The sequence below is a fragment of the Neomonachus schauinslandi genome, chromosome X (assembly GCF_002201575.2).
Source record: "Neomonachus schauinslandi chromosome X, ASM220157v2, whole genome shotgun sequence".
NCBI classification, from domain to species: domain Eukaryota; kingdom Metazoa; phylum Chordata; class Mammalia; order Carnivora; family Phocidae; genus Neomonachus; species Neomonachus schauinslandi.
The window spans coordinates 5,172,748-5,186,040 of NC_058419.1; the positions used below are offsets into that span (position 1 = coordinate 5,172,748).

The window sequence follows — 13,293 nt, forward strand, 5'->3', positions numbered from 1 at the left end:
GATGAGTTTCAGATGCAGACCGGAGGCGCCAGCAGCCAGCGTCCTGGTTTGGCATGTGTGCCACCCTTGGGCGTCCCCGCAAGCCAGCGCGGGACCCGCTGGGAGGAGCGTCCCGAGAATCACGTGCTTGTTTGCTATAGGCTTAAGGGCATCTACCTATGTCTCCACGTCTTTCCCGTGTGAAATCGGATGAGGGAGTCAGAGAATTGTCTACAACTGGGCAGCAGCACAGCCATGGGACTCATGCCCTCTTACTTCGAGGTCTGGCACTCGCCACAGGAATTCTGATTCCAGAGGCCAGAGGGGGTAGGGACAAAACCAACGACATACTTTGCAAGGCTGAGCGTACAATGAAAACGCAGGCCCCTGTTAAAAAATTATTACAAATTTCAATGCTCCAACAGCAAGAGCCTCAAACCCAGTACATGGAGCCTTTCTAAACATGGCAGCCTGGGCAAACTTGCTGTCAGGTCCCCATTGAGCCGGCTCTGGCTACAAGAAGCTTCCAGCCTCTTTGAGGAGACACCACGTGATCGTGTCCTGTCTACACAACTCCCTAGGTAGAGGGTTGTCCATTTGGGTTTATGCGCCTAAAGGAAAGGCATGGTGGGCTTCTCCGCAGGCCTTATGTTCCTAAGACTAGCAGGTTCAGCCAGCCTGCCCAGTCTCTCCGGGGCACACAATCTTTTGGCTTAGTGGGGCTTCCAGGGTTTCTTTTTTTTCCCCCTGGGTTTCTTTTGGAACACCCACTTCCTGGTTTCCACCCATTGCTCACTCACCCAGGATACATCACACTGTTTAAAATTGTAAAAGACACAGAAAAACACACCATAAAATAAATCAAAACACAACTAACAAACTGGGAAAACATATTGTAACTTAGATCTCTGATTAGGGCTAGTATTAAGGCTAATATTCCTTATATTTAAAGATTGAAAAATCACTGGATGAAGAACCCAAAACCTGATAGAAACATGTGAAAAAATGTAGACAATTCACAAGAGGAATATAGAACTGGCCCTTAACCGTATTAAAAGCTGTTTCAGGGGCACCTGGGGGGCTCATTTAGTTAAGCATCTGACTCTTGGTTTTGGCTCAGGTTATTATCTCAGGGTCCAGAGATCAAACCCTGTGTTGGGCTCCATGCTCAGTGGGGAGTCTACTTAAAGATTCTTTCCCTCTGCCCCTCTCCCCACTCAGGTGTGCCTGTGCACTCTCTTTCTCTCTCTCAAATAAATAAATCTTTAAAAAAAAAAAAAAAAAGCTGAGAGCGCCTGGGTGGCACAATCAGTTGAGCATCCAACCTGGTTTCAGCTCAGGTTGTGATCTCATGGTTGTGGGATTGAGCCCTGTGTGGGGCTCCGTGCTCAGTGCAGAGTCTGCTTGGGATTCCCTCCCTCTCCCTCTGCCCCTCCCAGTCGCGCGCTCTCTCTCAAATAAATCAATAAATCCTTTTTAAAAAAAGCTATTTCACCTCACTGAGGTAAGAAAAATACCAAACCAAACCAAACTAAACCAAACCAAACAAAAAAAACCCTATCCTGAGAAAAGGAAACCAACCCAAAACTGACACAGATTCTAGAATTAGCAGACAGGAACACGAAAATAGTTATTATAAATGTATTCTTTATGTTCAAACAGGTTAGTAGAATCATAGAAGACATAAAAAGGACCCAAATTATTTATATCTATCTATCTCCTAAGATACATATCTTAGGAAGAAAGTGGCCTAAACAGTGTTGGGTTTGTGGCCTCCAAAAATACCATTACTTTAGTCCTTTGGACTGACTTTTACTAGGGTGAGAAGTTTGGTTTTTTTGAGGGCTGCGAGTTGCCGACACAACAGGGCGGGGTATCACAAACTCCTCTGTGAGGTAGGTGACCTGCAGGCAGTGACTTTGTGTGCCTTTTTGGGGATTGGGACTGCTGTCCCACACATACCACCTCTCCCCAGCTAGGGCCACACCTCTATACACACAAAGAAATACCAAGTTCTTCTGTGGGAAGCTCATCTTTGGTGCTCAGTCCTGACCCAGTCTTTATCCTCACTTTCTGGCTAACTGGACCTTCTGGTCTAACCCCCAACCCCGCAACACCCTGCTCCCTCCCTTGCAAGCCTGCCTCTTCCCTTCCTTCCCCACTCCCCACCATCAGAGAACTCACAGAGACACACAAATTTCTGTAGCAGGTTGGTTTTATTTTAGTTTTCACGAATGGTATACCCCATTGGTGTAAAATTCTACACCATTGGTCATTTCTCAGTGCCGGACCTCAGAGACTTGGCACGTAGCTCTGAGGTCTCTGGCCTCCCTCTGGGGTTACTGACTGCCCGGGTAGGCACGAGAAGTGGTGGGTTTCTCCACCGTCTCTTGGTCACACCCTGGCTCATTTTGATTCAGCACTTGATTCAGTCTACGGTAGTGGCCGAAGTGTTTTGACTCTCTCGATTTATCTTTCCTTGAAGGGGTGGAAGTTTTGGGAGAGGCCTTTTTTGTCAAGTTCCTTCGAGGGTGTTTTTTCACCCTCATGGTTGTTTTGGTCACCTGGAAGGACAACAGAGTGATCACAGAGGGGTACTGGTATGGGGGAACCGGGTGGGGGGTGGATGGGAATGGGGGCTTCAGGAGAACAAGTATACTTGAAGAGGGGGTGTGTGCCAGGCAAGGAGAGGGGAAGAGTCTTGTGGGGTGTGACAATGGGAAGAGCTTGAGTGGGGTCATCTTACCTTGCCACTGTCTCTGGACCTGGGTTGACAGGATGTCTTCGCGTGTTTTCTCCCCTTGGTGCTTGAGGTAGGTTGTGGTGTAACTGCGTTAGAAGCTGGCGGAGTTTGTGTTTTCCTGGTCACCTTAGCCATTTCGAAGACTCGCAGTGGTATACCCCAGAGCACCTGAGCAGCCCTATATATACCCCTCCCCAATGATGGGCCACACCCTTAAGCTTTGTGTGGTCATCAAGTCACTCCCCCAGCCAATGGTGGCTCTGGGGGGCAGACCAGACATCACAAAGCACCATTCTGACATCTTCATGGGTAGGAGGGCATGAAGTGCAGGTGAGGCTCAGATGTTCTGGTGGGAGAAAGGGGCCACTTCTTTATCACCCCCTAAACAGCCTTGGTTTACTCACCTGCCACTCCCCTCATCTCCACAAGTCAGTTCTGCTGGGTCACCTGGCTGGGTGACCTGTCTCCTCCATGCCTTTTTTACAGAGTAATCCTTTTCGGTGACTCATTCTGTTGTCTCTCGCCCACCATCACCTAGATTTGTTATGTCTAACCAAAAATCCCTGCGAGGTAATGTGGTCACATTTAGCTTTCTGTGGAGATGTGACTCATCCCATTTCCTGACTACAAATGACTCTTATGCAGCAGGAAACTTTCCCATCCCACCTGCTTTGTCCGGCGTCCACGTAGCTCTGCTCCGTTTTCCATTTTCCAGTCTGAAATCGCTGCCTTCAGGCTGTCAGACTTCAGCAAATAGACCTGCCCCACTGAACATCCCAGTCTTGTTTCAAATCTGGGGGTCAGGCTTGTCTCATTGGGTATAGTTCCTGACTTGGGTGTTAAGCCTGTAGGGGATGAGGCAGGTATCCACGTGCCAGAAGTGTTGGGTGATGGCACGCAGGAAAGTACAACCTAGGACTGACGAGTGTTCAGGTGGAGGTGTGTGTCTTAGCTTAGCCACAGATGCATGAGCCTCATGTGCACAGGTCTTCTCAACATGTGTCCTCATAGACCACTTTTCTCATCTGACTTTACTGTTGGCACTGTTGGCATCCTATCTCCTTTGGAGCCTACATCACAGCTGAGACATAGGTCAAGTTCATTTCTATGAAGGAGCCCAACAAGCTTCCAACCTCTTGAAGGAGACATCATGTCATCAAGTCCTGTCCATATAGTTCCCAAGTTGAAGGTCTCCCATTCAGGTTGTTGGCTCTGGAGTAAAGGGGAAACAGGCCATGGGCCTCACTGCAGGCCCTGTGTTCCTAATTGACTAGTGGATTCAGCCAGTCTGAGGTGCTGACCCAGACACACAGCCTTTAGGCTTAGCGGGACTTCTGGGGTTTCCTATGAAGCACTCACTTCCCAGTGTCCACTGATTACTGACTCACCCAGGATGCATCACACTGCTTAAAATTAAAAGGCAGAAAAAAGCACACCATACAAAAATTCAAAGGATAATGGGCAAAGTAGAGGGTGGGGAGTGCAATCTAGGTCATTAATATCACTAATATATAAAGCCTCTTCCAACTTTTAGAACAAAGATCCAAAACCTGAGAGAAAAAATGTGAAAAAGATACAAGCAGACAATTTATGAGAAAGATGTAGCACTGGCTTTTGCCATATTAACAAGCTATTTAACCTCACTAAGTTAAGAAAAATAAAATTGAAACTCCCTTGAGAAATCAAAACTGCCCTAGAATTGGCACAGATTTGAGAATTAGCAGACAAGGACATTAAAATAGTTATAATAACTTTATTCCATATGTTCAAAAATTTAGCAGAGATAGTCACTAAAAGCTGGATGCAAACAAGACCACCTTCAATAAGTAAATGGATCAATAAACTGGTCCATCCATACAAATGAATACTACCCAGTGATGAAAAGGCATAAGGTATGAAGGAGACAAGTCTGAAAAGGGGACACACTGTATGATTCCATTTCTGTGACATTCTGAAAAAGATAAAACAGAGACAGAAAACAGATCAGCAGTTGCCAGAGGTTTGGAGAGGAGGTAGCACTGAATAGGTGAACCACAAGAGATTTCTTAGGATGGTGAAATTATTCTAATACCATGGTTGTGGATACACAACAATATGCATTTGTCAAAACCCATTGAACTTCACAGCACAAAGTATAAATCTTCAAAAGAGTCAGTTGGGTGATCATGAACCCCAAGGGGCAGACCATGACATAATAATGTAACTGTATCACAGATGTATGATATCACTTCACTGAACAGGGTGGGGTACAAGGGTGCTGGCCTAAGTCAATTTGGAAATGAGTGACAATGTTAAGTTTAAAGACAAAAGGAACTGTACGTAAGTACTGTATTCTAGTTGGTGAAGTTGTTTCCCATTGTCTGGGTTGAAAATTTGGAAATCACTGTCCATGTATGATAGGATTGAAAAAATAAGTAAATGGAAGGCAGAGGGTGAGATGCGGGTTGGTCAGTGTTGGAGTGAGAGACACAGACCATCAACGAAGGCAGGCTAGAATGAGCCTCCAGGTCCTAGAGGAGAGTAGAGACAACAATATAGACTCATGTTGAGCTTCATATAGACACAGATGGAGATACAGATACAGATAGATATAGAAATAATTACAGATATGTGTATACACATGGGTTAGTATGCACAGACATTTACCTACCTCTTTCCACTGAGACAGACAGTCCCCATAGCAACAAACATAGCTAGCACAGGGAACTTGGTTTCTAATCCCATTATCTAAAGGAAGAAACCAGGCTCCTCAGAGAAATGGAAGATCCCAGAGCTGGGGAAAGAAATATACAGGAGCAGCCTGGAGCATCCTGTAGCACCAGAGAGTGAGGATGTGATAAAAACACGAAAGGGTGGTGCATCTCAAAGTGACACAGGAACCACTGAAGGAGCTCCACATGGTCACAGCTAGAATAAAGCGAGCAACAAAATAAATAAAGGAATATTAGATTATATCTCAAGGCATTAAATAACATTCAAGAGTCTATACTGACATAAATAAATGATAAAATCAATACTTAGATGAAGGAGAACAAACAGATCTCCTGTACAAAACAAGTCCAAGTAATTTATGTAGATACTACCCCCTCGAGGAGGCAGAGCATAACTCCCCACCCCTTATGTGTGGGCTGTGTATAGTTGTTTCCTTCCGAAGAGGACGGTATGAAGAGGAGAAAGGAGTAACTCTGCAGTGTAGAAACCTGACAAATACTACCTCGGCCAGGTGATCAAGGTTACCATTAATAGTCCATGCTGGTAGCATGCTCTCTTGATGTGATGAAATGGGGAGGACATTTTGCCCCTGTGACTGGTCTTCCTCCCCCAAAGCCAGAGCCCCTATCTAATCATGAGAGAAATATCAGACAAATCCCAGCTGAGTGTCATTTGACAAAATACCTGACCCATACCCCATAAAACTGTCAATGTTATCAAAAGCAAGGAAACAAGGAAAGCCTGAGAAACTGTCACAGTCAAGAGAAAGCTAAGGAGACATGACAACTAAATCTAATCCTGGATGGGATCCTAGAACAAAAAAGGAACATTAGGTAAAAACCTAGAAAATCTGAATGAAGTATGGGCTTTAGTAATAATAATGTATCAACATTGGTTCATTAGTTGTAACAAATGTCTCACACTCATATCAGATGTTAACAGTAGGGATGACTAATGGAGTACACAAGAACTCTTTGTACCACCTAACAATTTTTCTGTAAATTTAAAACTATTCTAAACTTAACCGTCCATTAAAAACACACAAAAAATAAGCTATTTAGCTGTGTTTCCTATGTTCAAAAGTAGCTAGGACACCTATAATCCCCACCTCCATTTTAGAGGGAAGACAAGCAAGGCTTCGGGAGGTAGACCAGGTAGCCCAACATTATAGAGGCTTGTACATGAGGAACTAAGACTTCGAACCACATCTCTCTGATTCCACAGCCCATAACTCCTGCCTCGGTCTGAATGAAAGGAAGCCAGGTAGTAGAGAAATGCCATGGTATTGTAAGCCACATTTTGTTTGCATGTTTGGCTTATGAGATTGATGGTTCTACTTCTGGTTGATTTTTCTTTCTGGATTTCATATTCTGGAAAATCTCTGACAGAACACTCGAAAAGACTGCACTAAATAAGAGAGCTTTTTTGCACAGGGTGAAACTTTTATTCTTCTCCATCTGCCTGTTGGGGGAGAACTGAATGTTGATGTGAACACAGCTACAAACTGAGATCTCTTCCAGGCTGGCCCAGGACCAAGAGGTAGGACCCAGAGGTTACCCTCCAAGACTCAACTGGACCGCTCTCCGTCCAGAAGGCACCTCTGCCTCCAAAATTTTCTTCTTCTCACATCTTATCACTCAGTGTCATCTTTCCAAAAGGAAAGGGAGTTCATGGCCCTCAAATCTCTTCTTTACTTCAAGGTGAATGGTTTCACTTATCCCGCATCTGTAATTCCTTCTCCCAGAAGAGAGGAAGGAATATGAAAGGCAACTTGGCCTCTGTCAGAATTGTTTGCCAACTTAGAGAGTTCTTATATCCTCACTCCCCCCTTCCCTCCAGGCCCTCATCTGAGTGGCTTGAGATGGGATGGAGGGAGAATAGGTGGAGAAAGGTACAAGCAGAGATTCGTCAAGGTGGGTGACTCTAACATCACCACTGTCAGTTTCTCCTTCCCTCGGGAGACAGCGGAGGCCTTGGAACAACATTCCCACCATCATCGGCACTCACATTTTCTCATTTCCAGATGAGCAAATTGAGGTTCAGAGAGGTGAAATGACTTGCCCAAGGTCACACAACTAAGAAGAGGGACCAAATTCAGAATGGGCCTAGAAGACACTCTAGCAGATGGGCAGAGGACAGAAAGTTGAGGTAAAATCCATGCCCTTTGGTCTCGATTTCCTCAGTGAATTAGGAACACAGGAGGGAATAGGCGTTGTGACGAGGTTTGGGTGAGCAAGAGAGCCAGCTTGCGGCAAGTGCCAGACAGACATCCAGGAGTGTCCTTGAAGGCATCTCCCATAGCTCAGGGGTGTGAGCGCCGGAGGCAGAGTAAGTGGTGCAGGAGCAGACACTTCCAGGCCCAGTCACCTCTTCTCATCCGTTCAGAAGGAACGGGATGGGGGTGGGGAAGGAAATAATTAAAACCAGTTGTTTGACAAAAGCCATCAGTCGATTATCTGATATTTTTCACTTTTTAGGTGATTTTATTGGCACTTGTGTAGACAGCCCGAGGCCGGGTTTCCGGGCCTGTAATTATACAGGCCACTAAGTCAGTGTTTTCCTTAATTACCCAGGAAATGAAGGAGAAGGAGATTATTTATTTTTCAGCCTGAATTATACAGTCTGAGCTGCCCAAATGCACAGGACATTGCCAGTCCTCTGGACTTGGCAGCCTGGCTCTGTCTACGTGAGTTGTAGTGTCCATGTCAGCTCCCCTCTCCCCCACTAGCCAGTTTGTATTGTGAAATATTTCATTACTTAAACACCTTTTGGGGGGGGGACAAATACATAACTTCTGGGTGCTGAAAAGGGCAATTGATCTCCTGCTCAACGTCAGCCACCTACACTTGTTTTAACTGCCATGGAATCGTGATTCAATGAAAGCCTCATAATTTGGCTTGAAAGGTGGTTATGGCCCCTCAGCTGAGTTTGCGTTCCCTCACTCTGCACAATTATGTTGCTATTTTGTAGGCATTTAAATGGAAAAGGGTGTTTATCAAGTGAAGGCAAAAACATGCTATGTGCTAATTTGGCAAAAGAAAATGTGGTTTTTATGTTAAACGTACACACAATTTATGTATCTGTTAACAACAGACAACTTTCAAAGTACAGTTTTATGAAAGTTGAAAATGTCCATCTGTGCAGAAACAATTTCTAGTCTCAGGAAGGAGGAGCTATTAAGAGGTCAAGTTGTGTCATGGACCCTAAACACTGAAGGGACTAAGTGTGACAGCCCACCCATCAGAGCTGACTAGATAAGCCTCTCGACTTGCTGCTAGGCCTTGGCCAATGAGCATCTCAATGACCACCATGATGGCCAAGAGGCAAGAGACCCTTCCTCAAGTTTCTTGGATGAAGTAAGCCCTGTTGTTCTTTTCAGATCCATTGGAAGCAAGGACATTCTGGCATCACCACCACTAAGAAAAACAACAAAAACGATGGAGCTCTCTGGAAAGCAGAATACTGGCCCCCAAAGATATCTATGTCCTAAATCCAGAACCTGTGGATATGTTACCTTTTATGGCTAAAGGGACATGAGTTGTTAAAAGCTGAGAAACTTTCCTGACTGTAGTCAGAAGATGTCATGATGGAAGAAGGGTCAGAGATATATGACATTGTTGACTTTGAAGATGGAAGAATGGACCGTACTCCAAGGAATACAGATAGTTTCTGGAAGCCAGAAAGAACAAAGAAACTGATTCTCCCCCGGAGCCTCTGGAAAGGAACTCAGCCCTGCTAACACCTTAACCTTTAGCCCAGTGAGACCCAAGTCTGACTTTTGACCTCCAGAACTATAAGATAATAAATTTGTGGGAGCACCCAGGTGGCTCAGTCCAATAAGCGTCTGCCTTCAGCTCATGACCTGAGCTGTCATGATCCCACCAGCATCTGGGATCGAGTCCCGCGTCAGGTTCTCTGCTCAGCAGGGAGTCTGCTTCTTCCTCCCCCTGCTCTTGTGCTCTCACTTGCCCTCTCGCTCTCTCTCTCCCTCTCAAATAAATAAATAAATAATCTAAAAAATAAATTTGTGTTGTTTGAAGCCACTAAACTGTTGGAATTTGTTATAGCAGCAATACAAACCAACACGGGCTCAGACACTAATCAATAAGTGTGTGGTCAGGAGGTTTATTCTGTCTATTCGAGGACAACAATACAGCATTGTGTGTGCAGCTCTAACCAGCAGAAATAAATTCTAGAATGAGTAAAGTGGGGTTCAGTCTAGCAACCAGGATTTTGCAGTTGGGATCATGCCTAAGGAGTGCTGTGAATAAACAGGCCCACATCCAGTTGGTAGTTTTGGCATTGGACCGTTAGAACCAGCACAACTTTCCAAGGCTCCCTGGTCCCTTGCCCATGCAGTTTCTGAGGCAGATCCATGAACAAGAAAGGAAAATTGAGAGAGCAGGAGAGGGAGAGGAAGCAGAAGTAAGAGTGCACTGCCAAATATTTTTGGCTACATTCAGGATATTTGAGCTCGAAACCCCGTTTAAACATAAATTTTAGAGTTTTAATGGCTTAATCTTAAGGAATAGTCTTATACATCATTTATTCCTTCAGAATGTCTTCTAATGCCTTAGTTTCAAATTGTTCAAAGCGATTGATGTATATACTTGTGTGTACACACACACACACACACACACACGCCTCCATGCCAAATTGGGTAAAAGTGATCTGTAGCTGCATTCTAAAAAGAACATAATATGCATATAAGGAGTCACCTAGAGCGTGGGCTTAATGGACTCCGTCATTTTCTCCAATTTTGTCCCAATGAGGTTTCCTTTTTTAAAAAATCACATTAGAAGCTCTTTCATAAGATGTTTGTATGTGTAGTTGGACTATTCATTCTCTATTCAGAAAGCCATCCTAATCTAATATGTAACAAGAGTCTAAAAGCTAATCAATAATGGAACACAGATCTGCCTATGGAAGTCCCCGCGCCTCCTTGAAGAGGAAGCTGCACAAGAGAGCGAGCCTCCAAGGGCACTTGCAACTTTATATTTATTCTATGATGATTCAACTCCATGTGTAATTCTTTGTATTGTCACTTCCAATTATTTTTGGAACAAAAACACCAGGGAAATGAGTTACTCATTTCAAAAAGCGCATTCATATTTGATAAATAGCTTACAGATTAGAGGGAAGATGTTTACTGAAACTGGGATTCAAAGCTCTTTCCTGGGGATCAGACTAAAGCACTAGATGAAGGATGACAAATCTGGATTGCCCAGATCATCTGAAGCTAATAGTGCAGGGCTGGGCCCAGTTTCCCGCCAGGGCACCTCCCCGGGGAAGTGGCACCAAGACGAGCATTTCAGTGGGGTTCTGACCAGATGCAGGACTCTGGGAGGCCTGCGGCTATCTCCTGACTTCACTTCAGTAGCTCTGAGGATGGAGTGAGCAGGGGCCAATTCCGCCTTGAGAGGCAAGAGCCGACCTCCAGCGTCACCGTCCTGTGTAGAAATGAGGTGACTGCCCCAAGCGTTGCGCCCCTCTATTCCTGAGTCCCTAATTCTTTGCTCCTTTCCATTTCAGGACCCAGCAGAGGTTTGGGAACCCAAAAGAATTAGGTCTCTGCGTCCTGAGCCCTGGGTCCTGCAAAGTAGAGTGAAAAGTCTCTTCTTACCTCTCTGCTTTTCTTTGTTTATTTAGCTATTGGATTGGCTTAGTCAGTTCAGGCTGCTAAAACAAAATGCCACCAACTGGGTGGCTTGTAAACAGCAGAAATATATTTCTCATGGTTCTGGAGGCTAGAAGTCCAAGATCAGGGTACCAGCATGGTCGTGTTCTGCTGAGAGGCTGCTTCTGAGCTACAGACAACTCACTTTTTGTTATATCCCCATATGGTGGAAGGGGATAAGGATCTCTGTGGAGCCCCTTTTGTAAGAACACTACTCCCATTCATGATGGCTCCACCCGCATGACCGAAGCACCTCCCAGAGGCCCCATCTCCTAATGCCTTCGCCCTGGGAGTTAGGATTTCAACATAAGAATCTGGGGGAGGACACAGGCGTGCAGACTGTAGCAAGGGTCATTTAACCTAAATCTTTGCTGAAAAAAATTAGCAGGCTTCATTCACTAATTCATTTATTCACTTACCCCAAATATACTATCTCAGCATTAGATTGTATTCTGGGATGTACACCAGGTGCCAGGTTCAGATCTTGTCCACAACTCATTTCGAAAGTAATGTTTCTTCTGCTTCTTTGTCTGTACCCTAGCCCCAGCTGCCCTCAGTGCACAAGCGGATGGCGTGCTGTTTGGACCAGTAAAATGATTTCCGTGGTGTTGTTTGGTCCATCGGAGGAACTAAGCAGCTGGAGGCTCTGACCTGTCTGAGCATCTACTTCATAGGGTTGTTTGTGAGCATTAAGTAAGCAAATACACGTAAAGTGCTTCGAAGCATGTCTGGCAAGCGATAAACGCTTTCAGAATGAAAGCTAGGCGTGTAAGATGAGTAGAAATACTGAAGACCTGGTTTCTGCCAGGGGCAGCCCGGAGCCTATGTTAGTCAGTTGGGGGTGCTGGTTGCCAGCCTCCTGCCTTCATGGCCCTCAAACTACTGCCCAACTGGTCTGGGGAAGCCCTTGTAATCCTTTGCGGAGGGACTAAGCTCTAGCAGGTAAGGAAGGCGTCCCCTCTTTGGGGGTCTGGCCATTTAGAGCTGGCCCAGAAATCCCTGCCCTGGCTCCAGGAGGGAGGCCTTGGCTTTCGGGTCTTTCTACTACCGGCTCCAAGCCAAGCCACTTGGCACATGCTGTGGTGGTGGTGAGGAGGTGCAGTGGTTTGAGGGTTCAGCCGACGCAGCAGAGATTGCTGTTCGGAGCCAGGGCAGTGCTTGCTCAGACATCTCCTTTCAGCCATTTATAGAGGCCTACTCAGTGCGGAGCAGCATGGCTAATGGGCAGATGAAGGGGCAGGGGTGGCAGTGCTCTAGGGCAATACTGGGCTGGAGCCCCTTGAGTCCCTGGGATCTGCTTGTTCCTGAAGACACTCACTTTTCCCCTTCCATGAAATCTAAGCTACAAAAATACTTCAGGAAGGCCATTGAGCATTCCCTTTTTTGAAGCACCATCTTACAATGGCATTAACAATAGCAAGAATATACTAAGGATGTACTGAGCTCCAGATACTGTGCTAAGAGCTTCACATGTATTATCCCATGCATTCATTCTCACAACTTGGTGACCCCACTACTGTTATTCTCATATTTTACAGAGGAGGACATTGAAATTCGGAGGACGATGACTGACATTCAGAGGAAAATGACTTGTGATATCACATCATTAGTAAGGGGAAGGGCCGGCATTTGAGTCCAGGGCTTGGGACCCCAGAAACCATACTCTCAAACACTGTACATTACTGTCTTCCCCAACGGGACTGCGCCCTCGCAGGAGCTCCAGTGGAAGTTCCTTCCAGACTCTACTTCGATGCGTGCATGGTGACTGACAGACTTTGCCCAGGGGAAGGGTAGCATGGAGCCTGCCTCTGCTGAGTACTGCAGAAACCTCCTCCAGCCCCATTCATCCCGAAGACCCCTTGATTGGACACTGGTAGGGATCAAAGTTTGCTGTAGCCAAGCCCAGGGGGGTCCCAGTCTTCACTCCCTGAGGCCATTCTTTGCCTTTCAAGAGCTTTTCTTGCTTAATGTGCAGCACCGATCATAGACTCCTCTTTTCAATTTAAATGGGAAGACAATAGCTTCCATGTTTGAGGCCTTTTACAAGACTCTGATGATCTTTATCTCGTGCAGAATAAATACCATTATGGTTATTGAACACATCGATCACTATGTTGTGGCTATGTCTTCCCAATTAAGCAGTTGGCATGTTTGTTGCTAATAATGTACTAATATGGGGAAA

At 45.5% G+C, this 13,293-nt stretch overlaps 1 protein-coding gene across 1 annotated transcript; it reads right to left on the reverse strand.

Annotated features, from left to right (window-relative positions):
- Positions 1-2,318: 2,318 nt before the first annotated feature.
- LOC110573880 (spermatid nuclear transition protein 4-like) lies at positions 2,319-2,857 on the reverse strand. The gene is made up of 2 exons (XM_021682505.1): positions 2,726-2,857; positions 2,319-2,543 (listed from the first exon to the last, which is right to left on the reverse strand). The coding sequence occupies exons 1-2, from the start codon at positions 2,855-2,857 to the stop codon at positions 2,319-2,321; spliced, it is 357 nt and encodes a 118-aa protein (XP_021538180.1).
- Between the last annotated feature and the right edge of the window lie 10,436 nt (positions 2,858-13,293).